This window comes from Magallana gigas, chromosome 3 (assembly GCF_963853765.1).
Source record: "Magallana gigas chromosome 3, xbMagGiga1.1, whole genome shotgun sequence".
In the NCBI taxonomy this organism is placed as follows: Eukaryota; Metazoa; Mollusca; class Bivalvia; order Ostreida; family Ostreidae; genus Magallana; species Magallana gigas.
The window spans coordinates 32,866,967-32,881,721 of NC_088855.1; the positions used below are offsets into that span (position 1 = coordinate 32,866,967).

The window sequence follows — 14,755 nt, forward strand, 5'->3', positions numbered from 1 at the left end:
ATATCATCTGATAAATTTTTTTATGATAATCATATGTTCATATGTTAATCAATTCAATGATATAAAATTAAATATTGCATCATGTCATATTTATAATATATATCATATAATACAATAAAATACCGTAATAAACAATAATGAGATATGATATTGTAACGTATGATATGACATTGTATTGTGTTATACCTAATTGTATTTGATCACATAATACAATATCATAAAATATAATACAATATAGTATTATATTACAATATCATATTACATAATACATCATAACATTGAAACATGATATTATATTGTATAATATAGTATGATATTGTATTGAGTGACACTGAAACATATTTGATACATTATATGATATTATATCATATAATACAATATAATTTGATTCCAACATTGTATCTTATCAAATGATACAATATTATGTGATAAAGTAAAATATTATAAAATACATTATTATATTATACATATCGTATCATATGACACAATAATATATATTACAATATCATATAATACAATTTCATGTGATATGATAATATAATATATAAACCAATATCATATCATACAATATCGTATGATACAATATTATATAATATTACAACATCATATGATACAATTTCATGTGATGTAATTCTATATTACTGAAACCAATATCATATTATACAATATTGTATGATACAATATTATAGAATATACAATATTGTATCATAGGATACAATATAATATTTTGCAATATCTTATGTAATTGTACCATGTGATAAAATAATATATTAAAAATACAATATAATATTATACAATATACAATACTATACATAACAATATCATGATACAATATCATATCATAAAATATCAAAAAAATTGATGCAATATCATATCATATCGTATAACTTTTTATAATATAACATATGATATCATATTATATCATATCAAACAATATTGTTTCATATCATACAATATCATAGGAATCATGTTATATCATTTATCAACAAACACATCTATCTATCAAGCTGGTTTGAGTGAGGTAGGAGATTTCTTTAGCATCCTTGATAATGGAGATCAGGCTCTGCATCTGAAGCAACCTCTGCGTTTAATTTATAATAAAGTTAAATCAACTATGCAAGCTTTCATCTATAAAACATGTGACCTGTTCCAAAAAACTAAACCTCATCCAGCATCCGAAACCTATGGCTGAGATTCAGCATTCAAGCCCATCAGGTGCATTGGTATCATAAGACGCATCATCCATGCAAGTTTGGTGAAGTTTGGACCAGTAATAACTAAGATATCATCATCAGAGGGCACTAGCAATTAAAACCTTTACTTCCTCCAGCATCCGCAACCTATAGCTCAGATTCAGCATCCATGCCTGTCAGGTGCATCTGTATCATAAGACACACCATACATTCAAGTTTGGTGAAGTTATGACCTGTAATAACTAAGAACTATTTTTTAGCATCCTTGATAAAGGAGATCAAGCTCTGCATCTGAAGTTACCTCTGCGATTCATTCATATTACAGTTAAATCAACTATGCAAGTTTGAAATAGTACTATCATCTTTTAAACTTGTGACCTGTTCCAAAAAACTTAACTTTATCCAGCATCCGAAACCTATGGCTCACACTCAGCATTCAAGCCTGTCAGGCAACTGCAACAAAAACTTTAACCAGCTCTAAAAACCTTAACCTCTTCCAGCATCCGAAACCTATTGCTCATATTCAGCATTCAAGCTTGTCAGGTGCATTAGTATCATAAGACGCATCATTCATACAAGTTTGGTGAAGTTAGGACCAGTAGTAACTTAGATATTGCTATCAATGGGTACCTGCAACAAAAATTTTAACCTGCTCCAAAAACCTTAACCTCCTCCAGCATCCGCAACCTATAGCTCAGATTCAGCACTCAAACCTGTCTGGTGCATCAGTATCATAAGACACACCATCCATGCAAGTTTGGTGAAGTACGGACCAGCAGTAACTAAGTTATTGCTATCAAAGGGCACCTGCAACAAAAACTTTAACCTGGTCCAACAACCTTAACCTCCTCCAGCATCTGAAATTTAGGACCCAGATTCAGCATCCAAGTCTTTCAAGTCCATAAGTAGGTCCAGATGCATCATCCATGCAAGTTTGGTGAAGACAGGACAAGTAATAGCTTAGATACAGGACCTGCAACAAAAACTTTAACCAGGTCCGGACGCCGACGCCGACGCCGAGGGTATAGCATAAGCTCTCCTTGACTTCGTCTCGGTGAGCTAAAAAGAGATCTTAGGAAGGGTCGTATCACTATAGTAAAATCAAAGTCAATACAACTGCATCCAGTATTAATCAGTTTTACTGATAATAGTTTTACCGTATTTCATATACAAACTTGTTTACTAATATTCGCCATACTGTATAAGATTTCATTGGTATTTGTATAATCAAAAAAAAAAAGAACAAATTATTTCAACAGATATTACAGAATATTGCTCTCAACTAGTAAACTGAAAAATGAAAGCCTGAATTTCATTAATAGCCATTTTTTGGTTCTTTTTAAGATTTGAAATCTACGAAAATTGTTAAGTAGTATGTAAAAACGATCATCAGAAACTTATCTCCCTTGCGCAGAACAGTATTTCAACCAATGAAATAAATGTAAATTTTCACATCATTTATTTTCTACTAATCACAAAGGAGAGGAATTGCACAACCCGGAGACTGTAAATTATTTCAACACTTTTTCCAAGAAAAACGGTAAAAATTCTAACAATATACTCGAGGTGTTTTTCCGACCTCTACTGGTAAAGCCTGAGAAGATGCGAACCGACATTTTCTCTTAGGAAAATAAGTGCAACAAGTTTTGTAAATTATAAATGTATCCTTTTATACATCTTTTCAACTTGTAATTTACTATATATCTTTCATTATTTTTCTAAAAGAATTTCAGTCTCCGCAATGTAGATTTATATTTCTCAATTTTATGTGAAACTTTCTACACCTTGGCTTTAAACATGGAATATCAACTGGTACTCAACTATCGCTCGGTCACGCCGACCATCGACTAAAATTTTCTTAGTCGATTCCTCGTTATATAGTGAAGAAAGAAATTCAAAACATTTTTTTCTTTATAACGCCGCAATTTTGGGGCTTCCAAAAAAAAAAGCTTTCTTTTCTCGGTATTTTTAATCACGTTACACGGGTGTAACCAGTAAATTTATTCACTTTGCGTAATCATTCACTGTTCATTGCAAGTATATACTTTGATGCAAACTCCCTCTGACTTGGATCCGTCAAAGCGTGTCCACTACTACAAAATAAGCAGTTACTCTGGCGCCAGCGTTCCGTAGTTTATAAGCGAAATGTCATAATTTTTACATATAGATTTTATGTTACCCCTTTATTAATCAACGAGCGCTCAGTTAAACCTCAATTCAATAGCGATCGACGCACAGGTATCAACTCCCCCCCCAAGATAGTAAAAACTGCAGCTGATCTCGAACATATAAAACCTACAGATCACTGTCCATTAATTGGAAATCAAAACGAGCTAACTCTTATTTTAGAGGCTATGCTAAAGAAAAAATTAATCAAATAAGAATTGATTTCGTATAAGTTTAAAAACTAGCCATCCAAAAAACACACCGTGTCACACACGTTAAATAGCGATGCTACGTGTATATCCTGTGGGAAGCTTGTTGCATTGGGAGGATATAAAGAACAAAACTTAAAGATCGTTATCCAATATATGAAATAATAAAATTTTGTCTTTGATTTTAAAAATCATTTTACATTTGTATTTCTATCTTAAAATCTCATTCTTGAGAGGGCTCGATGGCTGTGACCATTTTTAGACTTTATTGATCTCCTTTATATAGAAAAAGAGCTCTATAGATGTATAAAAATATAGAAAATACCGAAAATTTGAACAGACTAATTATATGGTTTTTTTCTTCACTAAATGATAGTTTATAGTTAATTCATATCTTAAAATTCCCGGTAGATCAGGTGGTTAATTTGTTGACTATCCAGCCTCCTTAATTCATAATTGAATACTAGACAAGTTTTACAAGGAGTGCCAAATGTATACAGCCTCCTTAAAATAAATCGTGCATTCTAATATGTACAATTATCTTATAAGAGATAGAAATATTCAAAATGAGTGCACTGTATTTTCGTGTTCACTATAATAACTAATAAGATATTTATGGTTTTGCTAGATCTAAGTCTCTTTGTTGATGACTTCAGTGGATCAGAATTTACACCTACATGTAACGATAAATAAATTGACTTTACCACCATAAAATGAAAGGGGGAAAAAAAACCCGATATCGGAAAAGTGGAAAACGAACACTTCATCTAGGCGGTACAACTAACATAGGGGAGAGGAATGTCATAAAACATTAATACCCCAGTCTATATTACTCCCAAAAGACAACTATAATGAGCGATCTGTAGAATTGTAACAGCATTAACTGGATAGGTATTTAATCATTAAGTAGTCAGACTCATGCAGTAAACAAATCATAAGACAATGAACTAAGTGTGTTATCAAGAGCATGTCATTTCCTGTTTGTGTTTATCATACTTAAAAACAAGCAGTTAGTAGTGGTAATGTAGTTATCTTTTACGGTGTTCCGATGGGGCCATTTCGACATTCGTACTTAATTTTGCCTTTAGGGCGAAGATACGAGAGTGCGAAGTTGCGAGGGCAAAAATGCGAAGATGTGATGGCGAAGCGTTAAGATGCTAAGGCAAAAGTGCGAAGTTGCGAAAGCGAAGGAGCGATACAACTATCGATTCTTCGCCTTCACACTCTTGCCTTTGCACTTTCGCCTTCGCCTATTATGTTTGTAGTGATCTCTATGGTTTAAAGATAATTTTAACTCCGCGGCAGAAGACGAACTTTTGATAGCGCCGTTTTGACATATTTGAAAGGACATCAAGCAGTTTTTTCGTCAGAGTTTGCAAAGACTAACAAAACTTGGCGAGTTCAGTCAAACGTTACAGCACATATTGCTGTTCTTCCAAGCAATATATATAAGTAGAGAATGATTAGATGATACCAATGGGAAACACAAAATATTATATTTACATCCACCAAGTATGATTCCCTCTATTTCTTACGGAAATTGATTGTAATTGTAAGCTCTGTAAGATCTGACATAACTGAAATCTACACGCCCTGTTTATCGATTTGTTGAAACCTTCATCGACCTAAGAAAAATCACGGACTGCACGAAACAATCGTGATGATGTCAGACTCTAATTCCCATAGAAGTCAATTCAAATGGCCATTTCTTTTATCTATCGTACTGATGAACATTAACAATAAATTAATTTTACTTACTCTTTACGATCAATTTGAAAGATGTAAATATAAACAATAAAATGCTATCTTTGATGATTGATGCGGGGTATGAAAGTAGCGATCAATGCAGAAAATACCCCACATTACCCGCTATTTTTTCTGCAATGTCGCCCCTTCATTTCTCGCATGGTTCACAAAAGAAAGCATTTCATTGTTAGTAAACAAACACACTCTCAATCACTTTAAAGATAAAAACTATTTATTTTTCTGGAAATTATTTTAACTCAATTTCAAGTAATTCAACTTATCAATTTATTTGATAACACACCTTCTTCAAAACTTCCATTTCGTTAACTTTTACGACATGTATACAATGCTATTTTAAAGGGACATGGTCACGATTTTGGTCAAATTTTATTTTTCTGCTTTTAATATTTACAGTGCTTTAGGAATGCATTTCTAATGATCAAATGAAATTTGGGTGCCAGTCGATGAGTTTTAAGCAAGATACAGGGCTCACAATTCTTCGTCATGTAAACAAGGCTCGTGCCCTGTTTTTGTTTACATAGGTTCAATATACCAGTAAAAATTCTTTTTCAAGCTGATTTGTCTATTTTCTTATTCATATTAAGCATAAATAAACAGTTCCTAATGATTAACACATTTATTTGATGTCTAAAACTGGAATTTTCACTTCAACATTCAAAATGTAAACAAACGCTTTGTTTACATAGCGAAGAATTGTAAGCACTGTAACTCGCTTATAACTCAAGAGATGACACTCAAATTTTGGTTGCCTATTAAAAATGCCTTACTGAAGCGTTGTAAACATTAAAATCGAAAAACAAATTTTTGTCCAAAATCGTGACCATGCCCCTTTAATTCTTATAAACTTAACACCTTCCTTTCTTACGTATCTCCAAACGAGAAAAACTATAAACTGATGTCTATTTCTGCTGGTTTCCTATCATAACAGAATTACTCAGAAATCAACTTTGTTGTGGAAAGTATGTCTGAGAATTTCTGGTTGATGTGGGTGTTATTTCTTAAGCTGGGCGATGATAGCCTTGCAGAAATCAGGTAAATCTTTTGGCAGGCGAGAAGTGATTAAGTTCCCATCGACAACCACTGGTGAATCTTCGTATATCCCTCTACAGAACCATAAAAAGGTATAGTACCATATTAATATATAAAGTTAACACATGGAATTGAATGCAAAATTTTATCTGATAAGGTTTCACTGTGTTCTGTTATATTAAGACTTATTGCAGAATACATGCTTACATAAAATCTAAATATTAATAATTAATTTCATATACATGTAGTAAAAACAATACTATGATTAAAACTTTAAATCAATCGCTTCATTTATTAGGGTCATGATTAATGGAGATGAAACATCTTTATAAATGCATTTATAACATATTTAACTTTGATAGATGTTAAGATGAGAAATTGGGCCAGCTTGTTTTAAGAATCGAGAAGTCGGCGATAATTTATTACTAAGTTTCATTTGTTGATCAGTTTTTGTTCATGCATGTATTTTAATTACCCTGCATTTTCGACGTCATCTTTTATAGCAACAAAACAGGTCAGTTTTTTCCCTTTCAGAATCTTTGCTGAGCAGAACATCCAAGCCCCGTGACAGATCGCCGCAGTAGGTTTACCTGTGTTACATTAAAAAAAAATAAAAAAATAAAAGTACAATATATGTATAATAATCAAAATTCATGTGGTATAATTTTGAAATTAAAAATTGATTTACAGAATATTTTGCAGCAAGGAAAGTCAACGACAACTTAAGGTCCTGAACTTTTGATATATTACTTTTACAATTATCATCATTAAAGTCTTACATTCATTTAAACTTGTTAATATACAACATGCTTAAGCAGTCAACATCGTTTTCCAGTGAATAAGCAATATGACCTGCAATTGGGCTACTGACATATCCCATGATGTGCTTTGCTGCATTATGATAAGTTTACCAACAGGACAATTCTAGTTTATTAGAAGCCATCATTGCTGGAAAACAATAACTACTTGCACATTATATTGGGAGCAATTCGTTGGATTTATGAACGTAACCACAGAATTGTTGCAAAAAATGGTGCAATAGAGTAAAAGTATAATAAAGGGGTATGGTCATGGTATGGTCATGATTTAAGTCAAAAATCATTTTTCCAATTTTAATGTTTACAATGCTTTAGTACTAAGGCATTTTTAATAGATAACCAATGTTTGAAAGTCATTCGTTGAGATATAAACGAGTGACAGAGCTTACAGTTCTTTGTTAAGTAAACAAAGCTTTTGTTTACATTTTTTAAAAATGTTGAAGTGAAAATTTAAGTTTTAAACATATAATGAATGTGCTAAACGTTAAGAAGTGTTTTTTATGCTTAAAATGAATAAGAACATAGTCAAATCAGTTTAAAATGATGGTATATTGAACCTATGTTTATATATTTGCATTTCCATTGTTCTTTCCCACTGGAAATCCATACGGAGGAACTGCAATTATTTTTCTATAATCGCCATTTCTCTGTCTGTATACTATGACATCATAAAGGTGTGGTGTCATATACTTTTCCAAGACGTTATAGATTTAAACCACTATACGAAACTTCATGTGTTTTTCTCCAATCCATAAAATTGACGTATTCAATTAAAACATGTCTTACAATAACATTTTAAACGAATTACTGTTATAATGTATCATTGATTGTGTAAACAAATTTATGTGAATTAAAAAGATACATTACAGTGTGAATGTTTATTTTTGATGCAATTGCTAAATGTCAAGGTCTAGGCTAATACAGGGTATTTGCGAGGGGTAAAATGCAAATATAAGTAATAAACAATGATTCTTTAGTGAACATGGCGTTATGAATAGCAAATGCTCTGCTGGCATATTTTCCATGATGCGCTAGCGCGCATCATGGAATATGCCAACAGAGCAATTGCTATTCATAACGCCATGTTCACTGAATAACGTTGTTTATTTCTTAAATATTTGCATTTCCATTGTTCTTTCCCACTGTAAGTCCATACGGAGGAACTGCAATTATTTTTCTATATTTACATTCGGAATCCACATATATTTTGCATGTAAAGCTACCGCAGATATAGCACCATAACACAGACAGGGTACTAATAGGTTAAATCACGAGTTTTAATTGTGACGTCACAAACGTTTAACGCTGCTAAATACAACGTCACAAGCGAAAATCAAAGATCACGCTTGTGGCTGTTACTGTGGCTCTTCCATTTATTTGAACTTACCCATAGGATAATACAATAATTTTGAGGTATAATTTGCATTTGCGTACAAGACAAGAAGGTAAAAAAAAATGTAAATATAAGCATTAAATCCTTATTTTTTGAAAGATATAGTCTCATAACTGCAACGGTGTGTGCAAACAAATTTTCATAACGCGCTACCGCGCGTCATTCAATTTGTATGCACACACCGTTGCAGTTATGAGACTATATCTTTCAAAAAATAAGGATTCAATACTTAAATAATCGCAATTGCTCTGTCTGTATACTATGACGTCATAAAGGTTTGCGTCATATTCTTTTCCATGACGTTAAGGATGACGTTTACTCAGAATGAAAAAAAATTCCACTGATGATAATGAAAAACCAACTATTGTGTGTTATAGACCTTACATGGTAGTGTTATTCTTCACTTTCAAAAAAGTAGGTCAATGACCTACTTTTTGAGTTAATGGCGATTGAATATTTTTTGAAAATTAAAGAAAAATCCATAAAAATTTTACACTAAGATTGAGATTTTTTAATTGTGAAAATAAAACAAATTGCTTAACTGAAATACAGTTTATGAATGGTAGTGACATTAAATAAATACAAAGCATAAAGTTTTCATTCACAATTTTTATAGATATTCTAGTCCGAATTTCCTCTATCAGTTTTCAAATTACTACCCATTCTTGATTCAATATAACAAAAAAACTGAATGATGATAATGCTAAAACATTCATGGTATTAAACTAAGTATATTGACCTTTCTCTGCTTGCATAAAATTTATATGAGGTCAATGATCAAAATTTTGAGATATGGTGTCTTTAATCATTTTTAGGCATTTTTCAATATTTTTGTAGTGTGTTCCATACGATTATCTAAACGAAAAAGCAAGATAACACCAACAAAAAATATGCAAAATTATGTTGACTAACAAATAAAATCTTAGCTTTAAATATTACAGTACTACCAAAAATATTTCAGTGGAAAACAAAATCTGAAAAATTTAGTCCGAATTTCCTCTGGTTTGCTAAAAGTCAAACTTTGTCAGAGCCTTATTCCATAATTTAGTAAAAATATCGATTGTTATGTCAATAATAATTCATTTCATAAATACTTTTTGTATTTAAAACAAATTTTACTCATGAAATTAAACTTTTTAACAATCCGGATTTGAAAATTCAAACCCTGAGTAAACAACTTCCTTAAAGATTTAAACAACTATACGATACATCAAGTGTTTTTCTCCAACTCCATAAAATTGATGTATTTAATATTAAAACATGTCTTATAATAACATTTTAAACGAATTACTGTTATAACATATCATTGATTCTGTTAATAAATCTATGTGAATTAAAAAGAAACATTACCGTCTGAATGATTATTTTTGATGCAATAGCTAATGTCAAGGTCTAGGCTAAAACAGGGTATTTGCAAGGGGTAAAATGCAAATACAAGTAATAAACAACGTTTCTTTTGTGAACATGGCGTATTTTCCATGATGCGCTAGCGCGAATCATGAGATATACCAGCAGAGCAGTTGCTATTCATAACGCCATGTTCACTAAATAACGTTGTTTATTTCTTAAATAATTCATTTTTGCACATAAACATTATTTACAAAATATCTTGCAATCAAGCTTGACATCTTCAAATTAATAATTCAATGCTTTATAATTTGAGCGCATGTTTCATAACTCGCTGGGTATACAATCTATGATGTACATGAATTGTCAAACAGAATGTAACCCAATCGATGGGTGACGAGGCGCCTTAAATAAGTCTAATGGTTTTTAAACAAAAAAACTACTACAGAATCCTTGACAGCGAGGATTTGAAAGATTTGATGATGGGCTTATAAGTAAAAGTACTGTTTCTAGTGAAAGAAAACTATTATGAAGAGTGGAGAAAAAGATTAATTGAAAAGGGTTTTGAGAAAGTCCTCACTAGAAAAATAGGTTTCTAAAAAAAAATCTCAGTATGTGAATTTCATTACACAGAGATTGGTTTAAATAAACATTTATCAGTGATTTATACACATTATTACAGGTGTAGTGATTAATAGATACAAATCCGACTGTGACAATCGTACATAAAAGTTAACACCATTTGTCTACATAGCTTAGCTACTCCGCAGTAACTTTATCTCATATAACTTTGATCGGGAATATTGACAGTAGGTGCATGATTGACATCATATCAGTAACAAGAGGATCACTATAACTTCCCCGAATCAAGTCAGAGTACCCCGACCCTTTTGTAATACTACACGGAAGTGGATGTATATGTGTATTCTATGAAGCAGGTCCATTTTTGACTATAATGTCTGAAAACTGTTCAAAATGACTGACACATCTGAAGAACATGATGACAATCCTAATGGTGTCAAACCAATATACAGGCTTAAATGTGTCGTAGTTGGGGACCTAGGAGTTGGGAAAACAACGCTAGTAAGATCATTTGCCGAAGGCCCCCGGACCAGAAGTATTACTGCTGAACCCAAGAGCATGTGGCAAAAGGAAATTAAAATGGCATCTTATATCGTGAGCTTATCCATATGGGACACTGCAGGTATGGATATATTTTTTACATTTGAAAAAGTAATTTTGGTAATAATTGGAAACGTTTTTCATTATTTGTACATTGTTATATGTAAGTAAAACACTGGTAGTTTTTTTTTTTTTATAAATATCGATTCACAGTAAAATATTACTTTGAAAATAAACTAGTGTCATTAAAGAGATCAACTCGACTATCTTTACTTAACAATTGAATTTAAACTATTCGTCAATATGACCTAAGATTAAATGTTATAATAGACCGTAGTACGCCAAAATGAACCACAATATTGATATTTAATGCATTAAAAACAGTTACCTCATTGACTGATTTCAAATATTTCATACATCTGAATATTTGCTTATTTGATTTTTATCCTTTTCTAGATATATGGTTGTAAATATATCGTCAATTATTACAAATTGCACATCTACAGTACAGGAAATAACAAATAATTTTTTTTTAAGTATTTGAATTTGAATAGTAAAATATACTTGAACGTTTTAAAATTACCGGGTGTCAGTAAATAAAAAATTTACAACATGACAGTCGGTTGTATCTTGCTCACAAATGGTTTGAAAACTTCTGTCATTTTCAAGTGACCCCCATCTTGTTTATGATTAATTGTTCAATTAAAACAGAGCGCAAGGCGAAAATTCATTGAAATTTCTTGTAATATACAAACGCTTACCGTATTCCTTTGTTTAAAAAAAAAACACAACATAAATCGTGAACTGTTCTTTGGAGCAGGTATATATTTTATTAGGTTAAAAGGACTGCTTCCCTTTTTTAAGATAAATTGTATATAGAATATACGAGGGTTGTTCGGAAATTATTGAGACATTAACTCTTACTCCCTATGGAAAAAAGATATATACATGTAATTGAAATTTCAGTAGATACTAATCAAGGATACTTTTTATTAACGTGAAAATGTGGAAGTTAATGATATATTTTTTTCATTCCTGGTAAGCTAACAAACTTGCCTAGGCCTACAACCGTTGACCCTTAGCAACCACAAACTCATCGCAACATCATTTTAAAGCTGCTTGGTCCGATTTTATATCAAATTTTGTGCACGTTTTAAACGATTGTTATGTTAAGTTTATGTATAATAATAGACATTGCAGTAGTTTTCCCAGTAAATTAAGCCAAATTTCAATATAAAAAATGATATTCAAATTTTTTTAACAAATCAAACGACATAAAAGGGTATCGTGATATTTCCCTCATGTTAAAATTCGCCCCTGACGTCAAGACGGGTATGGCTGTATAACAACTTTGACATCGCCAAAATTAAAAGGTCGCAATGTTCAGGGTTATTAAAAATAAACCTTTGTACCTTTTTTTTCGCTAATATTTCTGAAGTTTGCTTTGTTTACAATCAATGCATAGCATGCTGGTTGAATAACCCCAATCTTTTGGGGGACGAAACCAAACGGTTCCTTGTTGTAAACATCCCATGATGCATTTTGGGTGGGTTTTTTTGCCCAAAAAGAAATTATTTTTATTTACTTTAAAAATTTCTAACTTTGAAAGGAGACCGATTCTGCTGGTGTAATTAAGAGAAAGTCCATAACTTTCAAAGATAAATGGTTTGCATGGAAAACTATTTGACACTGTAATAACAAAAAAATCGGACCAAGCAGCTTTAACGTTTCTCGTTACTCGTTTGTTTTAAATTTTTTTGCAAGCGAACGGAAATCATAAACCATAATATATAATTTTTCGTTTTCAAATGGCAACAATTACACGTTTTCACGTTAATAAAAAGTATCCTGGTTTCAGTCCACAAAAGTTATTCAGACACTTTTGCAAAACGAATAAAAATAATTACATAATTAAAAAACTACAAACAAGGAGAAAGTAAGGAATACCTGAAATGCCATAATAGTACGTTTTGACTCATATTGTAAAAACGGACGGCTTAATTACATAAAAACAAACGGAAGTCAAAAGTAGGAATATTCGTTAAATTATATAAAACAAGATATATCATAACGGTTACTGACTCTAACTATACAAGCATATACAATGCACATGATTATACATCTCTATCCCTTTAAAGTGGACGTTGGTGTCAACAGATTGGATATAATCTGACTTTTAACTCTTTCTTATACCCTTGTGGTTTTTAGAAGAACTTTATTGGCCTCCAAGTTGTTGAAACTATCCTGTTCGTAACTCAAGTCAATCATTTCGAGTTGTGAACATGATAGTTTACGACAACGTGAAAACCAATGCACTTTTTATTCACCTTGGGGTTTTAGTTTGAGTTAATTTGTAAACAAACGTCTGACGCACGATGTCAGTTACACAAATGAGCATAGAGTTACCTCACTTTGTATGTCGTCTAAATCTATGCATTGTCACATTTACGGATGAATATATCAATATACTTTCTAAATCAATTCTGAAATTAATTTCTATAGGATGATGCTCATTTAATTTCTTTTAAATGTTAAACAATATGTTTTGGACACTAGGTCAGGAGAGGTATAGGAGTCTGACTGGATCGTACTACAGAGGGGCTCATTGCTGCATCGTTGTTTTCGATGTCAACTGTTTAGACTCTTTCCAAAATGTAAAGGAATGGTAAGTTAAATGAAATAAGATATTGTCCTATGCTTACAAAAAAAAATATTGACATAAACGTACATCTTGAGTTCAGTTTTTTAAATCAGATGTTTTTGTTGATGAATTTCATAAAGGTTTCAGAATATAGATGAAAATTCCACGAATCCAGAAGAGATAATAAAAATCCTTGTTGGAACAAAACGAGGGTCATCATCAAGAGCAGTCAGCCTTGAAAGGGCGGAAAGCTTGGCTGACCATCTAGGGGTTTCGTACAAAGAGGTCAACTTTGGAAGCCAGAATAATATCCGAGAACTTTTCGAATCGCTGGCGGACCTGACTGTTCTTGTTTACAAAGAAAACAATTTTCATTCAAACATTCCGGTGGAATTGCCTCAATATCAACAGAAAAAAACTTACTGTTCATGTGGATAGTTTTACCCGGCAATCAAAACAAGAAGAAACGCCAATGTGATCTACCTATGATACATTTCAAATTCTTGTGGTACTATTACTCACATGAGGTCAAGTGAGTGATAGGTTTATTACCAGTCTACTTCGCTGCACCGGGATTCAGAAAATATCTTTTAGAGGTATATTTCCCATCAGCATAATGGTTCAAAAAGAAGAAAATATTAGAAAAACAAAACAAAACACTCATTATTTATATATCTTGATGTTTTGTTAGGGGTCTATAATAGATTCGATAAAGGAGCCCGTAGTAATGTCAGAGTGTTATCATGAAAGTTTCACGTAAATAAACATTTTCAAAAGTTGAAAGGGAATTCTTTATGCCATAATTTTATTTTGTTATCTACAAAACAACGGAAAAATAGTCATACTTGTGGCAATACAAGTTTAATTTGGTTTTAAATAATTAAAACCTTAATTTGTCAAAAACATTTCATGTATGTTTTAATATCATTGGCAGAATTTTTTAATTAATAAAATTTTTGAAAAACTATCAATAACTAAATGAAATTGCATCTACCTCTTAGTATAGCTAAATATGGAAAAGAGGAGTGATGTTGTTTTAATTACATGTACACATCATGTAAAAAAGAATC

General features: G+C 31.6%; 1 protein-coding gene and 1 non-coding gene across 2 annotated transcripts in view; one reads left to right on the forward strand and one right to left on the reverse strand.

Moving 5' to 3' along the window:
• Positions 1-5,528: 5,528 nt before the first annotated feature.
• The window catches only part of LOC105337300 (putative cysteine protease YraA), a 34,489-nt gene continuing 25,262 nt past the window's right edge, over positions 5,529-14,755 (reverse strand). Inside the window, exons 4-5 of the mRNA XM_011441963.4 lie at positions 6,840-6,954; positions 5,529-6,438 (exon numbers count right to left, since the gene is read on the reverse strand). Of these exons, the coding sequence (XP_011440265.1) occupies positions 6,327-6,438; positions 6,840-6,954 (227 nt within the window). The 3' untranslated portion in view covers positions 5,529-6,326. The remainder of the gene's footprint in view (positions 6,439-6,839; positions 6,955-14,755) is intronic.
• On the forward strand, positions 10,709-14,302 carry LOC105337298 (uncharacterized). Its single transcript, XR_010712049.1, has 3 exons — positions 10,709-11,126; positions 13,601-13,709; positions 13,826-14,302. It is a non-coding gene; the product is annotated as an uncharacterized protein (transcript).